The sequence below is a fragment of the Morus notabilis genome, unplaced genomic scaffold (assembly GCF_000414095.1).
Source record: "Morus notabilis unplaced genomic scaffold, ASM41409v2 Scaffold137, whole genome shotgun sequence".
Lineage (NCBI taxonomy): Eukaryota > Viridiplantae > Streptophyta > Magnoliopsida > Rosales > Moraceae > Morus > Morus notabilis.
Genome location: NW_010358172.1, coordinates 25243 through 52801, shown reverse-complemented (window position 1 = coordinate 52801; position 27559 = coordinate 25243). Strand labels below are relative to the sequence as shown.

At 35.4% G+C, this 27559-nt stretch overlaps 3 protein-coding genes across 3 annotated transcripts; all 3 read right to left on the bottom strand.

Moving 5' to 3' along the window:
* Positions 1-85: 85 nt before the first annotated feature.
* Positions 86-4787, bottom strand: LOC21407677 (probable magnesium transporter NIPA6). The gene is made up of 9 exons (XM_010091992.2): positions 4407-4787; positions 3547-3603; positions 3346-3436; positions 3080-3240; positions 2856-2983; positions 2535-2672; positions 1978-2070; positions 1766-1883; positions 86-1078 (listed from the first exon to the last, which is right to left on the bottom strand). Exons 1-9 carry the CDS (start codon positions 4528-4530, stop codon positions 984-986), a joined length of 1005 nt encoding a protein of 334 aa, XP_010090294.1. The 5' UTR covers positions 4531-4787; the 3' UTR covers positions 86-983.
* A 3793-nt stretch (positions 4788-8580) lies between these two features.
* Positions 8581-9417, bottom strand: LOC21407675 (peptidyl-prolyl cis-trans isomerase). Its single transcript, XM_010091990.2, has one exon. The coding sequence runs from the start codon at positions 9333-9335 to the stop codon at positions 8814-8816; it is 522 nt and encodes a 173-aa protein (XP_010090292.1). The 5' UTR covers positions 9336-9417; the 3' UTR covers positions 8581-8813.
* A 2435-nt stretch (positions 9418-11852) lies between these two features.
* On the bottom strand, positions 11853-25823 carry LOC21407674 (nucleoporin NUP188 homolog). The gene is made up of 32 exons (XM_024161606.1): positions 25621-25823; positions 25364-25537; positions 25038-25133; positions 24884-24953; positions 24602-24735; positions 24309-24449; positions 24071-24228; positions 23583-23751; positions 23397-23495; positions 23162-23239; positions 23023-23082; positions 22728-22885; positions 22257-22458; positions 21804-21923; positions 21068-21153; positions 20872-20976; positions 20298-20396; positions 19927-20015; positions 19463-19611; positions 18720-18863; positions 18516-18623; positions 18146-18256; positions 17491-17595; positions 17262-17372; positions 16941-17119; positions 16325-16796; positions 15662-15769; positions 15436-15494; positions 14550-14934; positions 12554-14050; positions 12181-12388; positions 11853-12071 (listed from the first exon to the last, which is right to left on the bottom strand). The coding sequence occupies exons 1-32, from the start codon at positions 25726-25728 to the stop codon at positions 11971-11973; spliced, it is 5883 nt and encodes a 1960-aa protein (XP_024017374.1). The 5' UTR covers positions 25729-25823; the 3' UTR covers positions 11853-11970.
* Between the last annotated feature and the right edge of the window lie 1736 nt (positions 25824-27559).

The window sequence follows — 27559 nt, the reverse complement described above, 5'->3', positions numbered from 1 at the left end:
GATAAGACACAACTTACAAAGTACAATTTTAAATAGTTTAATATCTCTTTTTATTCAGCAAAAAAATTAATCTCTCTTTTTTGTTTTTGCTTTTTTTTTTCCCCTTTTTTGCGAACAATTTCCCTCCTTTTTTTTGGAAACCAAAAATTTAGGTTAATAGACACCATGTGCCAAATATATAACAGAAGCAAACCAATTTTTTCTTTTTTTCTTTTTTTTTTCTCTTTTTGCTATAAAGTTTATGCAAAAACACATCTTATACGTAATGAGATACGTATCTCACACAAACATACAGCACGTGCGATTGAACTGAACAAACGGTTATGTACAAAAGTGTCATTGTTTAACGTCATGGGACCCTGCAACAAAAGTTTTTTGGAAAGGAGAAACTCACTTGAAACAATCTTGCTGGCTGAAAAATCCAAAATTTGAATCCAAATATCTAATTTACACTCGCAAGGACCTTTACTCTTAATTCTCGATAACAATGAAAAAAATGGATTGTCATAAGAAGATAAAAAAAAAAAAAGGAAGGCCCTCAACCAGCTCAAAAATAGCAGAAGCTATCAACAGAAACCTCATGACTAACGGAAGAACGACAGGGAATCAATATTTTTGCAAGCAAAAATGGGCTGTCATGAACACAAACAATGGCGACTACAAAATAAATATTTTCGTGACCATGGAAGCACTCGGAACCCCCTTCCAGAGTAGATAATGATTCTATGCTGATAGCTGAGAGTGGTGCCCCACGCGTCACAGATCAATTCAGCTATTCCAAGTAAGCCTCTCATCTCAACCAGTGAAGAGAACGAATAGAAGAAGTGGTTGTTGCAATCTGATGTCAACCAAAGATCCATCCAACAATCAGCAAGTAGCTCCTCCCCCCTCTGCAAACACCACTTCTGATGCGAGTCGCAGTATTGTTTCATTGCTAGGGAATATCGGACAGTGTTCATGTTATTCCATCTCAAAGGAAAAGCCTATTGCTCGAGGTAATCTGAACTGCGTAAGGTTATCAAATGCTCGTCTTCAAGGCTCTTCATTGAATCTCCAGAGATGTACCATGTTACGCTTCCTGCAACGATGAGCAGAGTTACATTAAAAGCGAAAGGGAATCTTAAGATCTTGTGCCACAATAGCAACCGTGAGACTATCATACAATAAGTCATTCTCGTAATTGGCCTAAATGAATTGGCCTTGCTGCCAATTTTTACAAAGTACGAACCTGAGCCTCTGCCACATAACAGGTTCAATCAGAAAATTCCATGAGCTGTAGTCTTCTATTTATTCTTTCTACTTCATCTCATTTGTTCTATATTTTTTATAGCAATAAAGCCAGAACATTTATCCACTTTATAAGATGTCAAAACTTTTATATATGCTGCTGATTGATCATCTTAGATTGCTTAGTTATTTACAAATATATGCAAGTCAAAAGGCAGTTATATATATCTTGCCGTGCTAGTAATTAAACACAACTGCAAAATGGAAAGAAAGAAATCATCAAGTTGAATCTGGTCTCTTAGTCGAGAGACGGGATGACCTAACTGCTGTAGGAAATGAAGTTCTAGGGACATCCTTTTTCTTTTCTTTTCTCGTCTTTTCCCTCTGAAACATAAGCTGTGTGACACTGCTGTTTATATTTCCAACACGCTTCTAAATGAAATGGTCTATCACCGTAGTTTTACCAGCTATATATCTAAAAATTCCAAGTGGTGTGATTCCAGATCATAGAACTCAGGAAGAAACAGATTTTTGATACCTTGCGTTGAAGCAGGTTCCTTTTCTCTGGTTGCATGAAGTATGATCGTTCCCGACAAAACAGTGATGAATCCACATATCTCGGAGGCTATGCTACTGATATTCTGACCAGACCAATCCTGATGATCATGTACACGTGAAGATGAACTTTAGAACTCCTTTTTTGTTTATAGCCTCATAAGAAAATGTCAGTAGATGAGTTAAGCAACCTACCTTGAACATAATTGCACTTGCAATAATGGTCAGAGTTGTGAACATGACATAATAAACAGGAGAAACAATTGCTGCGTTGAATGTATCTAATGCCTGAGAAGAAAGGAGCCGTGAACATGAGTGATATGAGAAGGCAAAACCTCTTTATCTTCAATGCTATATAATAAAGTAGAGATTTAGATAGATTGCAGAATGGAAAATGGCTGAGAACCAGCCTTCAAAGAACTTATCAGCATAATCAAACATCCTTTCTGATATTAAGAAGCCCACAAGTTGTACACTAAAACTCTTGCACATAAGGTAGAACATCAATAGACAACGAGCATAGTGTTATCTGCTAAAACTAAAAGAAACTCAACAAGGTAAAAAATAGCCCGGAAAAGGTTTTGCGATTCAGAGGCATATGCTCAAATACGAAAAAGAGTAATCTACTTTTGATTTTTCTCATGTCCTTGAGAAAAAAATATAAAGACGAGATGATTTCTTTGTACAGCATTAGTTCTAAAATAAAACACTGACAAATGCTTTAGGAACAGGCCAACATAAACGACGCTCACCTTGTTGAGATAATTTAATTGTGTAATGACACAGATTGCTGCAACGGTCAGAAAAAACCAAGTTTGAGGGTACGCTATTTGACTTATTCCATCAAGGGTAAGCTTTATAGCAATTCCAATGGCCTTTATGCTTACGACCTAAAAAGTAACAAAGAGGGATTAGTTTCAAAGATTAAGCAGCTAAAGCTTGTTTAATTACGAGTTACAACCAAATTCAAACACATACGGCTAGGAAACAGAATCTACTGTTGCTAACTCAAACAGGGAAGTAATAATAATATTATAATAATTATTATGAAATAACAAGAACAATAATAATACCGTAAGAGAACCCATCAAAGAACAAATTCCCAAGTAGATCAGTATGTTTGTCTGTCCACAGCGAGGTTCAAAATGCAAAATCAGAGCGAGCACAAGAGAGATTGTAGCCGCAACATAAACCAAGAAGTCTACCAGTTCAAAAAGAAAGCAGAAGCAATTAGCAGAGTTAAAAAGATAAAGATATTGATCGAACAAAAAGGCAAGCAAGTTATACTGTGTAATACCTGGTTGAGTTGCAAGATTCCATATTTCTTGAACGGAATTTAGAATCTTCTCCTGAGGTGCATGAATTACAATTACCACTGAGCCTACAATACAGGACACACATCCCAGAACACCCATTTTCTGCAGCCGTTCCTTCAACAAGAAGTGAGCCAAAACCGCACTACACAGATTCGTTGTACACATGAGTTCTAGCACAAAATTGAAACCTTTTTTTTTTTTTTGGAATCAGTTGCCACAATAGAGAACTCGGACATAGCTGCATTACCTGATTATTATACTCAGTGCACCAAGAGGGGTTACAAGAACCGCAGGTGCATATACATAAGCCACAAAATTGGCAACCTCTCCAACAATCACTGCAAGGCCAGAGATACTGAGATCAGTCGCTTATGGTTTCATCTATTAATTCATCCAAACAATATCTGTCAGTAAAAGGACAGACTTCAATTACTAATGCTTCACTTACTTGTCATCATGCCAGCCCACCATAGAGGCTCTAGTAAGTATGTATATCCACCAACTCCTACATCAGCCGAGGTGCAAACATTAACTTCACTTGCACATTTTGGTAAACAAAAATTTGATAGCCACAAGACATAAAGACTGGCCAAAGTATAATTCAAAGACGACGGTTAGGTTTCAATTAGGTTTTGGAGCCAAAAAGGACACATGGTCCACGCTCCTTACCAGAGATAACTCCAGTTTCATCGTTTTCGGTGTTGCACATGACAAAATTGAAACACGCGGAGAATCTTCAGCCAAAAAACTGAGAAACATATCAACCATTTTCAAAAATCATAATTACTCTCATCTTTTTTACTCAGTTGAGCAATTAGGACTACCATTAGAACCCCAGATAACAAGCAATGGGCGAATTTACATATACAGGTAATTCTATCCCCCTACACTTAAAAAAAAAAAAAAAAATCCATTCTTTTCTATCTTGATTCTTGTGTAGAATCGTAGATGTCCTAAAATGTTCTGAACCTGAATCAGTCTCCACATCCATAATTTCAACATTTTTTTCTACTTTAATTGGTCAAAACAAATGTTAAGAAAACTTGTACAAAAGATTGCACTTTGATTGCATTTTAAATTTATACTACATCCATTTGCGTGATTAATTACCATCAAATATAGTCCACCAAATTGCCGAATTGACCAAAATACAACTCAATACGAAAAAGAAAAAAAGCAGAGCACTTTACCACAAATCCAATTCTGTCTACCACACAAGAAACAAAAATCAACTTAATTGAAGAAAAAACAGTAAATTCCAGAGATCTAAGAACCCATAATTAGATGATGAAGCCACAGATCAGAAACCTGCACGAGTGCCGGTGGCGCCAGCGCGCTTGAGGCCCTTCTTCTTGAGGATGAAACTCGACCCGATGAAGGCGCTCGACGCCACAGCTAATATCAGCCCTTTCGTATTGTCCGATACCCCCATTCCCGCTCTCTCTCTCTCTCTCTCTCTCTCTCTCTACAGAGTCCGATTGCGACTCAAATTCAATTCCACAGACGACGAAACTCGAAAGGTCCTGACTTCGCGCCAAAAGAAGCTCGAATTCACCAGCCGAGTCTTGCGAATCAGGAAACGCCACCAAAACACAACTCGCGAGCTCTAAATTTTCTAGAGAGAGAGAGAGATCTGAAAGTCCAATTCTAAACCTCTTTCCACGCGAACAGAACGCGGACAAGGACTCGCTGAGTTTCTACGTCGCGTTGTGTCGGAAATTTCCAATGGCTGTACGGTCCGAGGGATAATTCCCTGCTCGCTTTGTTCCCTTATCTAAACTACGTGGCGTCATCAGAGTCGTTTAATTAGGGGGCCAAGTTTTTACTTTGGACCCGATTTGCTGATCGGACGCCAATTAGAGGTCACGTAATAATAATTTTTTTTTTGGTATTTTATTTCTTTTTCATTTCACAATGTGGAAATTAATGTGGCTCAAGGTCAGTGGTCTTTATGACATTATCATAATTCATATTGGTTGGTAAATCGGCCTGCTTGTGAAATGACTAAAGTACCCTTCAAAGAGGATGCCTTTTCCCGCAATACTATGGTGGTAAAATAGTAATATGCATACCCGGTTTAGATTGGAAATTGTCAAGATATGGGATGCTAGTATTGCCGTTACGTGACAAGCTGGATGACAGCAAATGTACAAAAGGCTGGCTTCTTGTGCCTTCAAACTCTGTAAAATGTTTTATGACGTAAGCTTTTTTCGTTGGAAATGTTTCTGACGAAAGCTTTGTCATTAAAAAGGTAGCCCTTTTTTGAGAACATCGCTTTGGACGGTGGATAAAAAAGCTAAAAAGTGGAGAAAACATTTGGACAATGAAAGGGTGTCAAGGGAGGAGATTGCTACCGTAGATGTAGATGTGAATGATTATCAGTAATCACTCTACTCTTCAGTCTTCAGTATGGAAAGAGAAAAGGCTAGAGTAGTTTCTCGGGTTTTCTACGGTAGCAATCTATCGAATATTTGTCGATAAGTGCTCCATCAAATTTTTTTTGTCCATAACCTCAGACCAATCAATCGAATATTGATTAATACGTAATCGATCAAACACTACTTGAAAACGGCTCTTATACTCATAAATGAAATATTCTAAATGTTCCTGTAAATTCTTACTCTCATTGGACCATTTGTATCTATATGCATTAAGATCCTGATTCATGGATCAAATTATACAACACAGTCTTTTAACAAGAATAACTTTTTTTTTTTTGGGTGTGTGTGTAAAACTGAATATGTTTACTTAAAACTGATCGGTACTAAAAGGATCAGCCATGCCTATTTTATGTAAGTTTGTTTTATTTATGCTTAAAAAATCAGATACTTGCATATATCTCTATATATATTACACAATGCGGGATCAAACTCTGTCCTCTCAAATTCAAATTCCACCCTTCATGACTCTTGACGTAGTTGTTGGCGTACGTATGTATGTATGTATGTTTATGATAATGAAGTTTTACGTGGCTGAGATTATTGCAATATTTTTGACACCCGAACCTTGTATAAACAACCAAATGCCAACCCTTAATTCCACTAAAACAGAGCTCATTTTTTGCTTGCTGACCCTGGAGACAGGAATTCATTCACTGTTGGAGATGTGGAGTCTAATCAAAGGATAAAAACGTGAAGGAAAAAAAAAAGGGCATGGCATGGAGAGCAGCGGCCCTGGTTGTAGGGCGTCGCAGCGCTGGGAGGTCTGCAATTTGCAGATTCAAGCAGGAAGAACAGTGCCGCGGCACTGCACGGAGGATTTTTCGCAAAAAGTGGAGTTGCATGGGCACCGCAGTGCTGGGAAAGTACCACCGCGGCGCCAGTTCGGGCTTTTTGATATACTAGCCTTTTTTCTTCTATTTTCTTGTACACTAATAGAGTAATTCCCACTAATCATTTTTACACACATTTTTTTAAAAACAGCCTCGCAGCGCTGCTGAATAAGCGTTGCGGCACTATGCTGAGGAATGTTCTCACTAATTATTTTTACTCACATTTAAAAAAAAAAAAAAAAAAAAGACTCATACTTTTGATAATGTACTCAAACCGGTTCAAACTTTATTCTATGTTTAAAAATTACACTACTTAACGCCAGTTCAAATCATATAAAACCAATATATAACCACAAAGCAAAAGAGTCATGTAAATACCTATAGTCCGAGTTTTTTATAAGTAACTAAATTGATGAACCTGTATTAAAATTCTTAATGTGATTGTGCTTTTGTTTTAGTTTTTGCTATTTTTCATTCTCCGCTCTCGATATTTGAATTAGGTTTTGTCTAATTTTCCATTCACGACTTCTCTGTGTCTTTCTGATTTTGAATCAATCTTAACTTAAATGCCAATACTCATGGAACACAAGTTTCTTCCCCTCCCAAGGCCCAAATATGTTTTACAGTTGAGGTAAGAGAACTTTGGGGATTCTTTTCGGTGGAACCTCAATAAATGCTCTATTGATGGAACACTTCTTTTTTAACTGTTTAATCATATCCGTATTAAAAATTTATAACGCGTTTTATAAAATTGCTCTTACTGCAAATTTGAAAGTAATATAACGGTAACAAAAATAGTGCTCTACTGGTGGAACACGAGGTTCCACCATAAAGGTTTCATAATTTTTTGGTTTCTTATATCTTAGTTCCAACCAACTACCTAGCTAGTCTTTTGACTGGCCACAGATGCTTCATTTGTTATTGAATGTTTAGAAAGTTGGTGCGCTCATTAATAAACTTCGTCCGATATGTCATTCTTAGATTTTTATTAAAACGTATTTAGGTCTTTCAATTATTGAAGGGTTTATTTTCAATTGATTTTTGTGCACTTGGAAATATACTTTCCACTCTAGATAAAGAGGCAAGCAAAATACAATCGAGCACGACAGGAAAGAACGCCAAAATAAACAACATAAAACGACGAAGAGAATGAGTAGCAATACAAACATGGAACACGATTGAGTCGGTCATAAACGAAAGCGTAGTGCAAATATTTTCAACACCATTAACTGATCCATTGAGGAAACTCCTGCATAAGATGGTTTGTGCAAGTTCTGTTTTTGCTAATACGGTTGCTATACTATACAATGTTTTAAGGAAGCTTGCTTTTTTATCTTTATATATATATATATATATAATGCCTGGTATATTTTTAGCCAACACATCAAAGGTGCAATAAGTAGTCACTAGCAAAGATATACATGGCTCCAGTGATGGAAGAAAACAGCCCCATTTTTTTAAGCACTCTTCTTAACCCATTAGTATAAGTATGTGATGCAAAAATACTATCCGCAATTCCAACTTTGCTATAATAAGTATTCCAATCCCTGACTAGTACATAACAAAAACCAAAACAAAAAAAGATCTTTTTGGCAAAAGTAAATCCTAATCTAGCCCCAACTTAGTTTTCCAAGGAAATAATGAAACGGAGATGGCAATGAATAACTTCTCAATTCTCAACATCAGGTAAAGAAATATCAATATCAAATATGAAATGGATTTATAGTTCCAAAGAGCAACTAAAGAGAATCACAAAAATCACATGCAAACAAACAATAAAAGAGAAACATGAGTGACCTCAAAAAAAATCAAGACCACACCCCGAAGATTTTTTGGGCAAGGCATGGCCTCAAACAAATTATTATACCAAAACCCCTGACCCACAAAAGGACAAACATGATCACAATGAGCATGCAGCACCCACACCAGCGATGGTGGCGCGCCACGTCTCAATATGGCATCATCAACCATGGCAGATTCATTGGTTAATAAAGATATTGGTCAATTTCTTTTCCATTTCCTTTCACTCAATTTCAGTACCAAAAAAACAGCAACAAAATCGCCACCCTCCACGCAAAAATCTATCATCAATATATCACTACAAAGACAAAAACGTATTTTCCTTTTGAATCCAATTTTGTTAATAGTCGAACTGAATCAAAAAGCAACTAGTAGCAGTAAAACAGAGCAAGCAATTATAATAAATACATATTTCAGAAAAGGGCCTATTTTTTATTTAAAAGATAGCTTGTTTGGATCATAATAAGAGTCTCAGAAACCAGCAAACAAAGCTAACAGAGGCAATAATAAACAGACAAAGTATCCAACCATTCGATATAACCACTGTCACATCCCAAAAGAGTAGAGACAATAACATAACTAAAACACCGAAATTAGACACCTATTAGCAGAAGAAAATACTTTTTCCAAACAGATACATAAATCTAAGAGAGTTGGCCACTGTCGGCGATCACCACGGGCTTAGAGACCCTGCCGGAGCTGGACCCCACCTTCTCCGCCGCTTTCACGACGTCGTAGCCCTCGACGACCTTCCCGAACACCACGTGCTTGCCGTCGAGCCACTCGGTCTTGGCCGTGCAGATGAAGAACTGAGATCCGTTGGTCCCGGGGCCAGCGTTCGCCATGGAGAGGATGCCAGGGCCGGTGTGCTTCTTGATGAAGTTCTCGTCGGCGAACTTGGAGCCGTAGATCGACTCGCCGCCAGTGCCGTTTCCGGCGGTGAAGTCGCCGCCCTGGCACATGAACCCGGGGATCACACGGTGGAAGGACGATCCCTTGTAGTGGAGAGGCTTTCCGCTCCGTCCGATTCCCTTCTCTCCGGTGCAGAGGGCGCGGAAGTTCTCGGCCGTGCGGGGGGTGACGTCGGCGTAGAGCTCAATCACGATCCGGCCAACAGGTTGGCCGCCGATCGCGATGTCGAAGAAGACCTTAGGGTTTGCCGCCATTGATGAGGAATTTTCGAGGTTTTTTTATCACTGAAAATGAGAAATGGCTAAGGAGCAGACTTGCTAGGGCTTGAGGCGAAGGCGTGGACGACGAGGTTATATAGAGGTCATCGCTGCGAATATCAATGGAAGTTTTATTTTCAACCGTCCGATTCAAACATGTGGCGTGATCCAACGGAGTTATGGTAACCGTGGTTAGGTTTGGGTTTTGACCAGGGTTAGGTTTTAGGATCCGAGGACATGCGGGTCACTCTTTAGATAGAGTTTGGGAAGAGATAAAACGACGCCGTTTATAAGCAGTTGTCGGGCTTAATTAACTGCGTGGGCCCACATATTTAATATTAAAATAAATAAATACAGAGATGGTGCAGTTTTTGTCACAAACATGTCGTACTCTCTTTTACTGAAAAGCTGATAATTGATTGGCTCTGCCTTTGGTGGGCCCCGGGGAGTCAGATCCAACGGCTATGTTTCAACGGAGTGTTGCTGAAGAAGCCCCCAAAAGATCTGCTTTTTCGGATCATGGTCTTCGTAGTCAATAATATCAAAATGCTTTTTTTTTTTTCCCTTTGAAATGCTTTTTTTTCTAAACATTATTTTTGATATCAAATGCTTTGTTCACCTAATGTGCCACACGAGAACCGGATATAATACTTGTTCAAATTACAGTTTTAATAGAGAATTAAAATGTGATTGTTCATTTTTTTACTTTCTTTATTTATTATTTGAAAAAAAAACTGAAAGAAAAAAGAAACGAGAAAAATCCTTCTAAAAATAAAAGAAAAAAGAAAAGAAAGAAAAAAAAAAGAAGTCGAAGAAAAGAAAGAAAAAAAAGAAGTCATAATTTTGAGACATTTTTTATTATATTCTGAACACAGAAGTATGAATGCTATATTATTTTTATTATTATTATTTTATGGATCATTAAGTGGAATAATAAACTTTTCATCCTAAATTAAAGAGAGGAATTCAAATTTTAAAAGGTGAAAAAGAAATATTAAGAGAAAGCTCATTATTCTCTTAAGTGCTGTTGATAAATAGATTAGATTTATAAAACGTTTGGTTTATAAATTAAAATTATGTGATTAAAATTATTTTTAATTTACGTGTATTTTTTATAAAAAAAATATTATAATAAATCATAAATTATAATTTAAATTATGATTTAAATTTTTTTAATCAAACACATTCTTCTCTAATGGTGATCTCAACCCTTGTTAATGACAAATGAAACATTATTCGTTTTTTTTTTTTTTTAAAAGGGGGAAATGAATAGTGAAACCTTAAACGAAGATTAATAAGAAAAGGACAAGAAAAGCAGCATAGAATACCTTGGTAACGTTGCTTTTCAGAGTATAGGGTACCCCTAATTGGTATCCTACTATGTTGCGTCATGATTGAGATATCTGATAGAACATTGAGGGACCTGCTGCTTGCTGCTGTATGAAATATTAAAGTTTTTTTTTTTTACTTATTTAAATTTTTATAGTTAAATTTCTTTTAAAAAATATCACGTATATATTTAAATTAAAAACTTAAATTTATAAAATAGACTAGACTTAAAAAAGCTAATCAATGATTGTGTCTATTTCATTACCAACTCCATGTGCCTCTCCCGGGGCCAAAAAAAAAAAAAGAACAGTAATTTCACGTATTTTACTAGCTTCTCAACTCTATAGTTATGTATTTCTATCCAAAAAGAAAAAACTCTTTAGTTATAAATAATAGGCTCGGGCTTTGTATTGGAAGGAAGCTTACATTGAGTTCAAACTATAATTCATAATTTTAACTTTTAAAATTTAAATTTTTTATGAAAAAATTACTATAAAAACTTAAAAATCATAGTTTGTTTCCGTGCAGTAAAACCAAGAAACATAATTAGTACCATATAAAACCCTTAAAATAAGCATCACTTCTTTAATTGAAAGATGCTTTTAAAATTCCATCAACAAAATAATATATAATTTTTCTCATGATAATAATAATAATAAATAAATACTCTTATACGCTTAACGTATCAATAAATTATATTATTTAATCATTAAATTTACATATTTTTAATTTTTATGTAATTTTATACAAATTTAATAAATAAAAAACTTAACATATCAATATATTTACTTACTGAAAAAAGTCCCTACTAATAATGATAATGCATGAAAAACAAAATGCAGATGCTGATAAATGAAATCTAAAGAAAAAAAGTCCCAATTATAAAATAAAATAAAAGATGAAGCAGTCAATGCAATTATTATTTAATATACAAGCCAACAAGACTCACAGCTCCCACTAGAAATATAATACTAAAAAAATTTAGCATCGGGCCCCTCAACGAGAGAAATAAAAATAAAAATCATTTTCGAAGACAATGGCGATCACGCGTGGCCATAAAATTCAAAAATCATCTCCCCAATTGCAGTTGGATATATCTTTAGTCCAAAGGAACTATCGCTTTTGGAATCGCACAAAGAATGGCCAAGAGCAAAACGCCACAATTATACAAAGTTATTAGGAATATTTGTTTTTTGTTTTTTTGTTTTTTGTTTTATTTTTACTAAAGCATACACAAAGGTCTCGACTCTTGATCATGTTGAAAATTTGAAATTCCTAAATAATTTCCCAATTTTCTTCAGAATCACAAAAGCTCCTCCGTTTGTAACAATCCGGGATAGACAAATGATATCATCTGTTTCAAGGACTTGACTGAGACTTTCAGAAAAGCATGGCCTTCAGTCGCTGTAAAACATTGAACCAAGAAAGTAATTAGAATCTACTTGTCATTGCCATCTTTAGCCATAAAGAGAAGTGGAACAAAGAAAGAGAAAATGACATAAAAGATCGTTACCTCTTATCAACTTCTTGACTTCCTTTGAAAAATCTTCGACACGTCCTAACACGGGTCTCATGCCACATATCTGTAGGACGCAGAGTTCCAAGTGCAGGGCCATCTCCATTATTTGCATTAGTAAGCAACATGTACTTTGGACTTCCTTTGGAATCTGCTTCAATTTGTTGGCCTCACATAGCTCAGAAACAATGCTGATCGCTTGATCCTGCACGAGATCGAATTGTGTATTTGTAAAGATAGAAAAACGGTACCTTTCAACTTGTGTCTTGAGTTTCAAGAAACAAATTGCTAACACAAAGATTAATGACAGATTCCTAACATACCAAAAAGGGGTCTTGCAAAAAGAATATACACGTATATTACTCTCTACCTGTAAGCCGTGTAAAATATCAGGCATTGGAAGCTCTGGAAAATGGGCAAGATCAACGTAACCCACCTCCTCCGCCCTTCTAACAGCACTGCCAGCTTGCAAACACAGAAACTTCAAAAGCAGAAACGTAATTCTGTATATCTGCAGAGCAACAATGTCAGAAAAGTACGTTTGAGAAACATTATCCCCATTTTCAGCTGCTTGGCTTCTAACTATCAGAGCCGTAGATGTGGAGACGGTTGATAATTTTGGTTTTGATGCACAGCCAAGAGGTGAGAGAGAAAACCATCCATTTCTGCTGTTGATAAATGGTGGTTCATTGCAGAAATCAAACTCCTCTTTGAGGACAGGAGGACACAAGAGTGGGGCAGTGGCACTGGAAGAGTCTCCTAAACGTTGCGTTCCCTTGCTAATGAAAGCTAAAAGATGGATACTTTGTTCTCTCAGATGGGAATCCATTTCTTTCATGGACTTAACCCATGAATTCCAATGTCTTGCCAGTACACACATAAGAATGACGGTATGCTCAGTTCCCTTGAGAACTGTTAGAGAAGTTTCTGTTCTTTGAGCCCTAGGTCTTTTCTTGTCATGATCATCAGATGGAAAGTCAGGTGCACTGAGATAATAAGAAATTATATACGCTTTCTCTGAAAACAAGTACGGTATCACATTATCCAATATATCCCTACATGAAGAACTGTCACCTAAAGACTGAACCATAGCTGTGATGACAGCCAAAGAAAGTCCCCAGATTTGTTGAGGGTTCTCTATTTTGTCAGAAGAGATGGAGAATGGTCTGCCATCCAAGTATTCTGAAATCAAGAATCTTAAAGATGAGAGAAACCCATAATTAACAAGCATCTCAGCACCTTCTCTCACACGAGCGAGGGTCAAGAAGAACTTCATGACTATAGGGAGCAATGCAAGAGAATTCTTATCCCGAAGCATCAGAATAGCATAATGCAGCCGGAGGTTATTCTGTATGATTGGGAACCACGAATTGGGCGTCAAGAAACTTCTCAGTATCAAGTCCATGGTTGTCAGGGAGAGGGTGCAGCTATCAGCCGTATCAAGACAGTTGCAGAGAATGGGTAGTAGCCCTAGACACACATTAGAAATTTTAGCCGTGTCTTCAACAGATTCCTTATCAGTCACCCCACCAGAACCTGAACCCAGACAACTAAACTCCACTGTTGAGAGAAGCAATAAAAGTAATATCTTTATCGTTACATTAACTTCAGCCGCTGATGGCCTTAGGTCGGTCAGTACTCTAAGACCAGAACCAAATGTTTTTAACACACGTAAGCAAACAGATAAATTGAGAATTTTACGAGCAGATCTCATGAGAAACAGAAGTAATTCTGCTTGGGATGAGAGAAAACGAAAGGTATCTTCAGAACCACCACCCATAAATGGAGCTATTGATTCTACTGTGCCGTGAAAGCACTCACATATGTGATCTATACATGGTACAACTGTGGCATTTTCCTCGAGCAACTGCAATAGCAAATAAAAAGGTAAGATATATGCTATTTGCAAAATCAAAAATAAAGAAACGTAGGTGTCCTTGCAAAATGAAATCAAATAAGGAAAATGTAGTATGCATAGGCACAAGGCAGCAACAACTAGGGAACATACTTTGAATTGTTCTATAAAAGAGATTCAAGATCATACAGAAATTGTTCTACAATAACCAACGCTATACAAAATAAACAATATAACAGCGCCTACATTCACTGCAATAAACCGAAACTTGAGAATTTCCAAAAGAATGAATGGATGATACACTTTTACTGGTTACTGATATTGGCAGATTATGAATAGACTATGATGTGATGTATTACTTATTTTTCTTTTTCTTTTTACATGTTGATTTTACAACATGATTAAAATGGAAACTCACTTCCCCAAAATTTTGGTCAACCTCAAAAATGTGAAAAAGCAGCAGCAGACCCTAAATTTAACAATCAAAGGCAATCAGATTTAGAGAACTCACATCTTTCCCATTGATGGTTAACATGGTTATTAATGATCTCAATGCAGAAAGCTTTGAACTTCTAACCAACACCATAGAATTTGCCTCCGTCATGTGACACAACAATCTTTCTGCAATTGCTTTCGATGTTTTCCACTTTAAATAATCCCAAAGATCTGATCCCAAATCAGCTCGTACACGCTCAGTGTCAAACATATACATATCTTTGCAAGTTAAAAAAAAGTCGCTGTCATACTTATGCTGGTAGTGCAGCAAAACTTTTGATTCGATCAGGTACCCAGAAAGTTCTTTGAATGGTCCAGCACTGATTTTACGACCTTCCAGCTCTCCTTCTAGATGATAATAAAGATCAGTGAGTAGCAAACTATTGAGTTCCTTCCCTTCACTAAAACCAGAAAAAAAAAAAATTATTAAATCATATAAGCATGGGGATACAACAATGTTCAAAAAGCCAATAATTATAAGCAGATGAAATGCGCAAAAGCTTTGAGTTCTAAAAACAAGTAACGCAAGCTGGATTCACCTATTTGAATAATTCATGTCAATGCTTATCCAAGAATTTGAAGACAGACAAGTTCAAGAAAACACATTTCACAGGCAATGTAAATCACATGTTAACAAAATCATACATTTAACATGGCTCCGGTCCAGTTCACTCCCCTTAACTTCCTCCTCGTGCACGTGGATAGAGGAAAAGGAAAGATGCCACGTTATCAGAAAACAGAGAGCGAATATGATAATGATACCATACAGAAATTTAATCTATACACCCAAATATATATTTATATTTTGGACAGCGACTATCTAGTTAACTTGGAAACTTATCATCAACTCATAAAACAGCACACTTGTATGCATAATACAAGAAATAATAGATGAAGATTACCTATAACCACGCTGTGAATATTGCAACAATAATTCAGAGAAAGCAGGATGACTTCTAAGCTGCAAACGTGAGAAAGATAAAATTAACAGATTTTACAAGTTCCAGTTAATAAATTAATTAAAGTCTTCAAAGAGTTCAACAATTTTACAGCTAATTTAGGACAGACTTTATTCTGAACTATTTACCTAGATGAAATTAGCCAATTTTATGAGGGACAGGAGCAAACCTTATTAGACATGGTGGTGATCTTTTGAAGTGTTGATACAGACAAACTTCCTGCATCACCAGCTGTTAATTTTGCAATCAAATGCACTGTGACTAAACTTGCTGCAACCTGCAAAGTTATAGTATACGTGTTTAGCCTCCATAGAATGACAATAAACAAGCTATATTTAAAACTAAAATAAGCTATGCAGAGTGTCAACCACATAAATAAGCCATTTCTCAAGCAGTCGGAACATGCACATATAATTTGTTTTTTTTTTTTAGTTGGTAATTTTAACCAAATTATTTCACCTCCTTCGATCCCATTTTCTTGACAGAAATAAAAATAAAATAATAAAATAAAAAAAGGAGAAGACAAAACCACGAATTGCATTTAGATCTGCAACAGATTTTCAATTTACATGTTTATATTATTATATAGTACAATAATTCTATTTTTGAAATCTGTTGCAGTTTGAATTTACGTATCTCTTTAACTTTTTGTCCTCTTGTGTTCCTTTGATCTCTTTTTCTTCCTAAATGAAGTCGCGCGCGTGCACACACACGCAGACATAGATACACACACACACAGACATAGATACACAGATACACAAACACACATGTACAATATGCATGTATGTACATACTTCCGTAAAAAGAAAAGAAAAGGGATCTAAATGGTCACCTTTGCACGATAAAATGAATCATCACTATAATCATAACAAGTAAGTAACTTGGTGAGGTTGATTAAGACAGAGCTCTGGCACCACGTTGTAAAAATATCTTTAAGACCAGATAGATTTGCAGCCTTTGAATTCTCAGTGCTTAGTGGAGTCTCTTCCCTTCCCCTTGACTCTGGAGCGTGTTTTGCGAGTGACTCCACGGGTAACAATTTTTTCTGCAGAAATATGTCGAACGCCATTATTTCCATTATGGCAGACTGACACTGATACCTGTATACCAGATTTTGAGCTTCCATCTCAGACAGGCCATCAGGTGAAGGAGAATCCACGCCAGAAGTTTGTGAAAGGGAGCTGGATAATTGCTTCCAGAAATTTTCAGAGCCTTTCAGCCTCTCCAATATATTAAAATATTGAGCAGCCCGTTGCCACAATGCCTTGAAGAAATTAATTATGCTAAGCAGCAAATTGGGTTTGCTGGAAGGAAGAATTAAAAAAAAAATCAAAATATGTAACCAGATAAAAATGCCATCACTACAAATTTGCTAGAAAATAATTGTGAAAGGAAATTTGACTTGGTTAAAAAAAATCCAATCTTAGGATATCTTTAAGAGAACATACTTATTAATAAGATTGCTAGGATCCGCAATATAACGCAGTAATGTATTGATAGGATTTGTAGTTTTAGACTCTACTGGCCCAGAGTAATTCTCAATTGTTGGCAGTTTCACACCATCACTATTACTCAGTTGGACATCCATATACTCTTTGGAGGCAAATACAGCAACAAAGAAAGCAGGCTGTACAAAAACAAATTTCAATATAGACACTTCAGGAGAAATCTCAAAATAGAACCAGAGGAAACAAATGTAATATTTTAATTGTTCACTTTTAAGGAAATTCCGACATCCAAAAAAAAAAGCAAAAAAAACTGTGACAAACCTGATGACGAGCAGTGGCAGTGAGGAGAGTGACTGTAGCTACAAATAGATCTTCATTTCCTGCTGCCTGCTCCCGTCTTATATAGCTAACAGAATGCTTCAAGTCTCTAACCTAAATATTATGGTAATTAAAAGAAAAAAATAAAATTAGAACCAAAACAGATCAGTCATTTTAATTTACAAGTTTGATAAATGGGTAAGTAAAAAACATTAGTTCAAACACAGCAAACCTGTTTATCATCCAGACCGAAGCTACTTGCAGAAAAATATGGTGGCAAGAAATCTGCTATCATCAATAGCATTGATAACACCTTAGCAGCACCTATTTGTATGACCTGCAAAGATTACTTGAAACAGCTTAGTAAAGATGCCAAACAAAAGAATAGCCATCGCTCTGCATATAGCATCAGGAGAAAAAATAAAATAAAATAAATAATAAAGCCAAAAGCATATGAGGGTTCTGAGCAAAAAATAATCGCCAGGCACAAGTTTGTCCAATGCATGTGTTCAAAACTACACAGTACACACATCAATGATAAAGAAAAGCTTGTACTAGATAGAATTTTCAATCAGATTTTCAATTGGCAATTAGATCCAAATGTGTGTGCGATGTATTATTCCATGTTTCCACAAAGGGGCATGTCGAATAAAGGCTCGAACCTTCTATTTCTAGTGACTAACATCAACAATCAGAGGAACAGTGCATAAAAGAATAGTCAACCAACCATGTGCTACAATATAAGCTCGTTAGCAAAGCCAAAAAAGAAAATGCTCACACGGACACACTCATTTCAAGTCTTGTTCAATCAACAAAAATACTCTTCCAATGATACGGCTAAGAAATATAAAATTACTTCCAACTTTGAGTGTGGAGAGAGTCCATACAGGATAACGAAAATAAGATATCAAGGATGAAACAGCAGCAACTACAGAGATTGGTTTGGTCGCTGAAGACAGTACTGACTGGAGAAAGATGGGAAGGTTGGAAGACGTATCCTGGAATGTTAACAAAATGAAACATTAGCTCTTGTAATTGAAAAATTGTGGATCATAGAATTAACCAAAATTCTAGAAAGAGGAATATGTATGAATTTGATTCAAATTTTGGCCACACAAATTTCGATGATCACAACAATTAGCTATATCTCCAAGACTGGCAACATTCTGTGCTAGTTCAAAAGCTTTCCAACATAGGATGTGACTCAAAAATGTATAACATATATATATTTTTCCTTTTGTTTCTTTCTTAACTTACCTTAGAAAACTTGCGAAGCATGTCAAATAGAATATCCAAAGCAGAACAGATAGCAAGCGATAAACCTTCGATCTCCATTACATCAAAGAGACGGCTAACATAAAGTGTCTGCAAGAAAAGGAGAAGAAGAATAAGGAAAAAAATGACCAAGTGAAGAAAACAAAACTAAAAAGCAGCGTGACAGAAAAGAAGCAGTACTCAAACCTCCAGTTCTTGTGAAGTTGTGCAAACAATTCGAAAAAGAGTACTGTGGATTGAAGAATCAGAAAGTAACATATCCCAGATGACCTCGCCCAGCTTTTCAGCATGTGATGTTAACATAATGCCTTTTTTAACCAGTTCAAGCACCTAAACAGATAAAAACAGAGTCAGAAACTGACCTTTGAAACACAACCTATATGCAGGATATTGATCTCCAATGCTCAGAATTATATTCAGCTGGATTCATAATGAATGAGACCAGATGAGACCAAGCAAGCATAAAAGCTAGTGTAAATTAGCCCTAATATAAAACATTTTTCCAGTAAGTCAGAGAATAAAATTTTCTCACATGCTAACAACAATATTATGACCATAAAACTGTAAATTTATGTTACTTTTTATGATTACTTAAAATAAGAAAAGAAACAAAGATATAGTTAACTGGTCAATATATTTACTTCTCGAGGTGGAAAGCATTTGTTCTCTACTTATTCTATACTATTTGGGACGGGCTATCTTAGGGCAATTTTCCCCCATGCATTCCTTCAGTCATAGCACAATTATTTTGGTCAGCATTTAAGCTACTCATTTAAGCTACTCAATGATGGGGAATATATACATACACACACACACTATATGATAATAAACATAGGTTCATAATCTTCTACTACAATGAAAATCAATCAAATGGGTCTTTGTTTTTCCTAGGAGAGAGAGTGGCAGCATAGTAGAAATCAAAGGTGTACCTTCAACGTTATTCTCCAGCGAGTATGCTTCACCCTATATTTCCAGTATTCATGGTTTGCAAGAACATACTGCAAAGAGAAAACAATTAATGCAATGACAGTATCATTTTCAAATCCTGTTTCCATCAGCTGCATGGTGAAGTCCAGCACTGCAAAATTTTAAATTATAATCTTAAGACACCTGACATTGATGGTCTGTACATTGTCAGAGCAAAATAGAGCAGAGTTCTTTAAAAAAGGACAAACAAACAAAACGAAACAAAACATTTGCACAATACGTTTCCGTTGCATTTGCCAATATGTATGCAAACAACCAACAAACACCCAAACATTAAACAAGAAAATGAAAATAAGCACCGTTTGCTTACAAGAGCATTATCCATAGAAGCATGCAGTAAAATTATTAACAAAAAAGAGAGAGAAAATGGAAGCATGCAACAAAAAGGCAACTTCTTAACATATACCTGCTGTTGTCAAGAGACAGTTATTATCATTCTGCTCACAGTCGAGCAATAGCATTTTTGCCAATTTTCCAGAAAGCAACCATGATCTGCTAGAGAAACAAAGGATAAAGATTAGAGCAGAAATATTACTAATCATAGATGCACATAGTACAGTTCTTAAATATGCCAAGAGAAAGGAAGCACACAATTAAAAGAAAATAAATTACTAACAACAAATTCCCTCTGCTACTGCAAAAAGATGTCATAAAGCAAAGTGAAGAAAGACTTCATGTATCGTCATACAAATTACATATCAAACATTGCTCAAAGTCGCCACAAAATCAGGATCATATATAGAACACAACGCAAGTCTTTTGAACTAAAGGTTTTACCTGGAAGAACCCTTATAGCCAGCATCGAAAATACTTGTCTTTAGGGCAACATCAAAAATATTTGCGTTAACAACTGCTGCAGCAACGTAAGAAGGGCAACTGGCCAAAAACCAAAAGTATAACACTTAATCAATCATATCAATCTTAAGCATATAGCAGCGATCAGAATGCATATAAATACCCCTAAAATCTGGGGTTAAAAGAATTCAAACATTTCTTATAAACAGAGATTGGCAAGTGGAAAAGCATAAGGATGTCTTTCAACAAAATCGCCTTTAATCAATAGCAAAAGCAAGGATATGATGTCCTCTATTAACCTGAACTAATAGCCATTTACAAATAACATCAGATTTCAGAATCTCACGAATTTTACTAACAGGGCTGGATGGGACTTAACTACAAAAATCTCGCGCAATCGTAACACTGCAACTACCAATTAACTACAAAAATCTCGCACAATCTCACGCAAACTTCGGGTGGCAAAGAGACATAGATAAATTTTACAAGTAACTACAGCATACAACAGAAAATATACTACCAAAAATTATCAGAAAAAAAAAAATCAAAGAGTTACCATTTCAACATCTTCGCCAAGATATTGACACCCATGGCCATTACAGCAGCACTAGTAGAATTTGGAGGTAACTTTCTGAGCAAAGTGCAGATGATCTCAACCACCCTGGAGTAGAAGATAAGATACAATGAATACTAGTATAGCAAGAAACAACGTAAGACAGTGTCGGTGGAGAAAGCAGAGTCTAAGTGATTACCAAATTCTATTTTCCAAGTGCTCACCCTCAGCAGTTGCTTGAATGTGCAATGAAATGCCAACGTTCATTAAAGCAAAACACACAGCCTGAAAGATAAAGCAAAAAATTATCAATAGAGGAAAAAAGCCTGGAAGTTAATAAAATCAAAAGTTCTAAAAGACTCAAGCAAACCCATCCTTGGGGAAAAAAGAAAAAGAAACTAAATTACAATTTAAACCACTTAACGCACTGGTGATTCCCTGTCGTGCCAGTTGCCCCCACACTTGTTTGGAAATTTAATAAAATCTTAATCAGCAAAATTTAACAGAACATAATGCCAAGAAACTAGCTTTAAACAACAAGATTCCAATAGTAAAATTTAGCACATCCAATTAGTATAAGCAAACATGATTAGTTTTCAGTATAAATTAAGTATAAAAAAAAAAAAAAAAAAAATTTATATTAGAACACTTTCTTTTTACTTATGAAAAATCAATTCCAAAGGAAAGAGAATGAGGAATCCTCTTAAAGCAGAAACAAGAAAATAAAACATAACAGGAAAAACAAAACAAAAAGAAGGCTTAAAAGCTAACAAAACAATTAACTCCCAATACATCCTTCCAGTTTAACACTAGTAGAGACAAAGGAAAATCCAGAAAGTTTTATCTGTCGAAGCCCACAACAAAGCTGAAAGTAACAATTCAAATTTATGAAAGTAAAAAATTAAAATTAACATAAAAGAAAGGCTATGTTTTACCTCGTTAAAGGATACCATTCGATTAAGCAGATCAAGAGTAAGCAAAACTTCCTCATTGGCATCTATGTACAGCTCCTGGGCTAGACGCATGAGCAACACAAGCACCCCAGAATGTGTATACTATAGGAAAGATGAATGCTTTTAGCATGGAAAAGTTATTAATGATAACACATATTTGAGCTAAATATATTATAATGTATTAAAATTTCTCTGTTCATGGATAGAAAAGAAAGAGAAAGAAACTTAACCACACCCTACAAACTTGAGAAATCTATCCAATAACCAATGTATAAAGAACACAAACATGGGAAAAAGAAACACTCATCAAGTCAAATTTAAGATGCATTCCGTTGATGATGCAAGAGAACCTGTCTTGTCATTCAATATAACAACGAATATAGTGCTATAAGAAAGAGAAATAAAAAATAAAAGATAATGCGGTTACACATTTACCTCCCATCGTACAAGAGCAGTTTTTTCCCCAACTAATTTCAAAATATGTCCACGACTGTTAATGGGAATCATCAAACCTTCAAGACCAGGAATGCAAAGTGGGATGCGCGTTTGAACAATTTGGGACGTGGGATCCACCAAGGAATCATTAGTAATCTCAAACAAGGTTGAAATGCCCACTGACTTGTCTAGAAAGCTATACCTGTTTACATGAAGAATACTTTGTATAAGTAAAAGGAACAAGTGTAGATATTATTTGAAGCGTAGCAAGGGACAATACCATTGTAAATCATATTAACAAACAACCTTGAAAAGGAGTCTTGAACAATATCAGATAATTTATACAATAAACTATGAAAACCATTGGCACAACAACATGGAGTCTGACACACTCCAAGTCTCCAAATAGTATTGCACACGATGGCATGAATTTGAAGCCGAAGAGATAACCAAGATAAGAATATGACTTACACACACTCTGCTGGCCAAGTTCCTTCAGATAGGGATGATAAAAGGCGAATTAGTTCAACCGTCCTGAAGGGGAATTCACCCTCTAAGTTGCAAAGAAGACATCGGAGAGGGCCATCAATAAAACTTTCTCTGTCCCAAAACTGAATGCAAAGCGACTCCTGAAAAATCAAAGAGCAATATTATCGAATAAGAAAACTATGAAACATGGAACAACTTAACAAGAGTATCAACAATCACAAAATCAATAGCAATAATCAATGAATGACCCTGAATGACAATCATTATGCATCCAAACCTCTCCCCGATAAACTTTGCAAAGAATATCCAATATCAAATTAAGGGTACTGTCTTCCAGCTGCAATAAGAACAGGATGAATCAGAAAGGAATAAACAAAGAAGACCTTAAATACTTTAAAGATGGTTAATATATTTACCTGAAGACTGATCTCGTAAGATGCAATAAATGCAGAAATAAAAGTTCTCAATACACTTCGGTAACCAGCAACAGGTCCCTTTAGGAAACAAACAAACCAAAACAAAAACATCATGGATTTGAAACTAGGAATTAGGAGAGAGACAAAAAAAGAACCACAAAAAAGAAAAAGTAAAACCCAACTTATCATACGACCAATAGCCTATGGCTGCATGGAAAAATCAAGAATAACTTACATCTGACTCATTTAATAAGTCACTCTGAAGGATTTCAAGAAAACATCTCAAAGATGCAGCTTCAAAAGCTTGACGAACATAACCAACATGATCAATTTCCTGGAGAATAAGATGAAAATTTAAATAAGAACATCATTTATAATAGTATTAACGGTTCAAAAAAAAAAAAAAAAAAAAACCACATACCGAAAGAACATTGTTTTCTTCTTTTCCTGGAAGCGATGAAATCAGGCAAAGAAAAACTGCCCATGTTAGAATTAGCGGGCCTGCTTCTTTGGTTTCAAAAGCATTAAAACTTGAAACTATAGCATCCATCTCTTGGACATCAGTCACAGAGAAATGAGAGGAAACCTGCCTGAGGAATAGGAGAAGTGCGGTGTGCAAAGGTAAATCTAAACAGTATAGATTCTTTTTTTTTTATATAGAAAAAGAATAAGGAACCGAGAGACCTCAAAAAAAGAAGAGAGATAACACTACAAAACATCTTTCCAGCTTAAAAATCACAAGTAGTATATTTTTGAATTCCTTGGAAAAGGACACCCTCAACAAAAAATAGACATACTTTTCTCTCATTATAGTTAAAAACAAAATAAAATAAATTGTAAGTTCATCCAAGAATAGAACCATATTATCATCAAATATTACAAGGTGAAATATAATAATTAGAAAAACACCTGAAAGGCATTTCATCACGGACCATCTGTAGAAGATTTTCCAGGTCCAGGGTTTCTATAAGGATAAGTAACAGCTGAATTTTGGCTTGATAAGAAGAATGTAGCGCTTCAGTTGAAATTTCTAGCTTTCTTAAGTTATATGACCCAGACAAGATTCCCTGGTGCATGAGAGTTTCGAGCAAGGATTAGCAGTAGAAAAGACTCAGGAAACACTTCCAAGAGAAGGATAACAAAGTACCTTAAAAAGCAAGCACAACTTTTTCCACCTCTCACCACTACAATGACAAAATGACTCGTAATAAGAAAGGAAAAGGATATCCAAAACCAGATTGTCTTCAACCAGCATCTCCTCAGCCCACAGGGTAAAAAGGTCAACATCCTAAGAATCAATTTCCTTCCTTTAGCTTAAATGTTGAATACATCAACTAAGATAAATGTAAAGAGGTGACCCTCAATTCTGTATTATTCACGTATTCATATTCTAGAACAAGAAAGGCTGCATAGCAAAATAATGTTCCGTAGTAAATATACCATTTGATCAGGGTGACTGGAGGACAAAAGATCTTCAATAACAGATATTAATTTTCCTTCTAAACCATCAGAAAAGAGCTTTGACGCCTCCTCCCAAATATCAGCATCTTTTTTCGAGCCATTACCTAAAGACACTGCATAAAGAGAACAATAAAATAAAGAAATGACCAACTTCTTATATTTGTCTATATATTCCACAACTTTTCAGAAAACCCCAAAGGTGTGAAAGGGCTCAATCGGCCAAGAAGTACTGAATAGGTTCGTCAGTCATGGTGGACTTACAAGCATGCATGACAATCCTCCTGGTGCATTTTAGCAGGCATTGTCGCTCGGTGTAGTACTGAAGCAATACCTGAATTAAAGCATAACAGTACAAAATAAGAAAATGTATCCGGAAAAAAGAGTATACCAAAGGGAATGGAAGAAAGCAACTAACCACATGAACAAATTCTTGAACTATAGAATCAAGAGCCACATTGTGATTCTCGACCGACCTTTCAACAAGAATATACGATTGAACCTCATCTAAACACTGTAACAAACAGGAAGCTAATTAATCAACTGATAAATACTAAAGAATGCAAAACTCAATAGCAATTTCTTGCATAAAAAAATAATTTGTACTCCACAAGAATTTCAGAATCCAAATTTTGCACGCTCATATAAACAATGAAAACAAAGATTCATAGAATTCAGAAAGTTCAATCACACAAAAACTATCTTTTTCGGAAAAATAGCAGCAAAATGAGAACGAGAACTCACCAACAAGGGACTAATTTCCAAAGCTTGTTCTTTCAATTCTGGCTGTATATTCAACTGGTGAGACCCGATTTTCAGTTGCTGCGAGTTCAAAGCCTCCTTCGACTTCTCGTTCGGAGGCTTGAAGCGAGAAACTGTGTCGACTAACCAATCGTGATTGTCCTTCAACTTCTTCGTCTGGAAAAAACCACCGAGAAAATTAGAAAACGTATACGCCGCATTTTTGTAGAGAGAGAAATGGAGAGAGGGAGAAGAGGTACCAGATTGGGTGGCAGGTCGGAGGAGAGAGAGGCATTTTCGAGTTCAGTGAGGAGGAGAGAGAAAGGGTCCCACCAAAGAGAGGGATCGACGGACTTAAGGTTCGCCATGGAAGGAGCTTGTGAAGCTTTTGCTCTGAAAGTTAAAACCCTTAGAAAGAGCGTTTTTTATTTTCGATATTTTGGCGCCCTTAAAGAGTTTGGCAGAAATTTTTCCGCAGGGCTGAGAGTGGGGGATCAGAGTAAAGTTAAAAGTGAAAATAAGAGGGACTTTGTTTTTCTTTTTTAATTGTATTTTTACGATTATGATTTACGATTGTTGTCGTCTTGTATTGTATATGTCGTTTTTAGTTAACTACGTGTTTAATAGTAATTGTGGTTTGTTAGGATTTTTTCTTTTTCGGCAAGATATTGTCGTTTTTACTAATTTTAGTCTTTTTGCTGCTTTAGGTGCCTGCCGTTTTTTATGCTCTTGTTTTTTTTTCAGGCCATAGTCGGTTTTGTATGTTATTGTTGTGTTTCGGATGTTTTTTATTATTTTTAAAGTGTTGTCGTTTTTAATATTTTATCAGACGTTTGGTTCATAGAACCATAATTTAAAATTATTCTCATTTTACGTGTGTTTTTTGTAAGAGAAAAATACTGTAAAGAATTATAAATTATGATTCAGAATCAGAGACGAATACAAGAAACAAACATCTCATTAATTGTTTAGGTTGATGTATTTAAATGTTGTTGACCACCCTTTTCGCTTGATTCTATAAGTCACCAACGTTTTCAAATGTAATCATCGAAATAATATTTTGCCTTCATAGATCTATTGTCGTTTTTTGCTTTGTTGTTTGTAAAGTTATCGTTGTGATGTAAGAGAATTTAATTACAGTGGTCGTTTATTCTATTGTATTGTCGTTTGTTTGATCAACTTAGCTTTAATTTTGTTATTTGTTTTCCTTATTTGTCTGGCACGTCATATGCCTTGGTAGTTATTTTATCATTGTTTTTAAGGTGTGCTCTAAATAACCACATTACTTATTGTAATAAGAAGGCTTAAATATTGACAAATTTAATATTTGGCCTGATCTACATTATTTGATATTTTACCCGCATTAATTATTATAATAGCGAGGCTTGAAAATTGACATATTGAACGTAAAGTTGTGTTTTTCTCAATATTTTTCGGAACTTCCCCCGTCCATTTGAATTGGTTTAGACTTTGACTGCATAATTTAGTATCAGAGCCACATTGGAGTCCATATGCATAAATGATTTAAGGAACGTTTAGTTTGAGGTTTTAAATTATGATTTGAATCATAATTCATAGTTAATTACAGTGTTTTTTCTCATAAAAAATACACGTAAATTAAAAATAATTCTAATCATATGATTATAATTCATAAACCAAACGTTTTCTTAATTTTTAAAGGACAATTGCAATAAGATAAACTAATGCAGTTATGAAAAACACAGAAACGCACATCTTCATTTAAAAAGACGCATTTGTGATGGGATAAAATAATATATTCCACGTCGACCAAAACTATATATATATATATATATATATATATATATTCAACAATTTTTTTTAAGATATTTTTAAGCGGGCTATAAATATCGTGATGGACATATTCTTTTTTCTCTCTCTCGCTCTCTCTTTTTTTTTATTAAAAAAAAAAAAAACCTTCAATTTCGAGCCTCATACTTTGTTAGGTAGGTGGGCATTGGCAACTGTATAATGTTGAGCCAAACTGGTTTTATAAATCATTGTTAAGTTAGGAAGTTCCACTTAATGGAACAAGAAATTACATGTTTTTTTTCTCAAATTTGAGTTTAGTACGTGAGAAAAAATACTATAATAAAAAAGTTAAATTTAAATTTTTGTGAGAGAAAATAGTATAGTAAAAAGTTTGAGTTGCAATTTGAGTTAGAAAAATAACTTCTAAAC

Coding starts and splice junctions, on each gene's coding strand:
- LOC21407677 (XM_010091992.2), bottom strand. CDS start 4,530: ATGGGGGTATCGGACAATACGAAAGGGCTGATATTAGCTGTGGCGTCG. Junction 3,437..3,546: donor GTGGGCTGGCATGATGACAA/GTAAGTGAAGCA, acceptor CTGGCCTTGCAG/TGATTGTTGGAGAGGTTGCC. Junction 2,071..2,534: donor AATTAAATTATCTCAACAAG/GTGAGCGTCGTT, acceptor CTTTCTTCTCAG/GCATTAGATACATTCAACGC.
- LOC21407675 (XM_010091990.2), bottom strand. CDS start 9,335: ATGGCGGCAAACCCTAAGGTCTTCTTCGACATCGCGATCGGCGGCCAA.
- LOC21407674 (XM_024161606.1), bottom strand. CDS start 25,728: ATGGCGAACCTTAAGTCCGTCGATCCCTCTCTTTGGTGGGACCCTTTC. Junction 24,229..24,308: donor AGTTGTGCTTGCTTTTTAAG/GTACTTTGTTAT, acceptor CTCATGCACCAG/GGAATCTTGTCTGGGTCATA. Junction 17,373..17,490: donor TCGGTCTGGATGATAAACAG/GTTTGCTGTGTT, acceptor CATAATATTTAG/GTTAGAGACTTGAAGCATTC.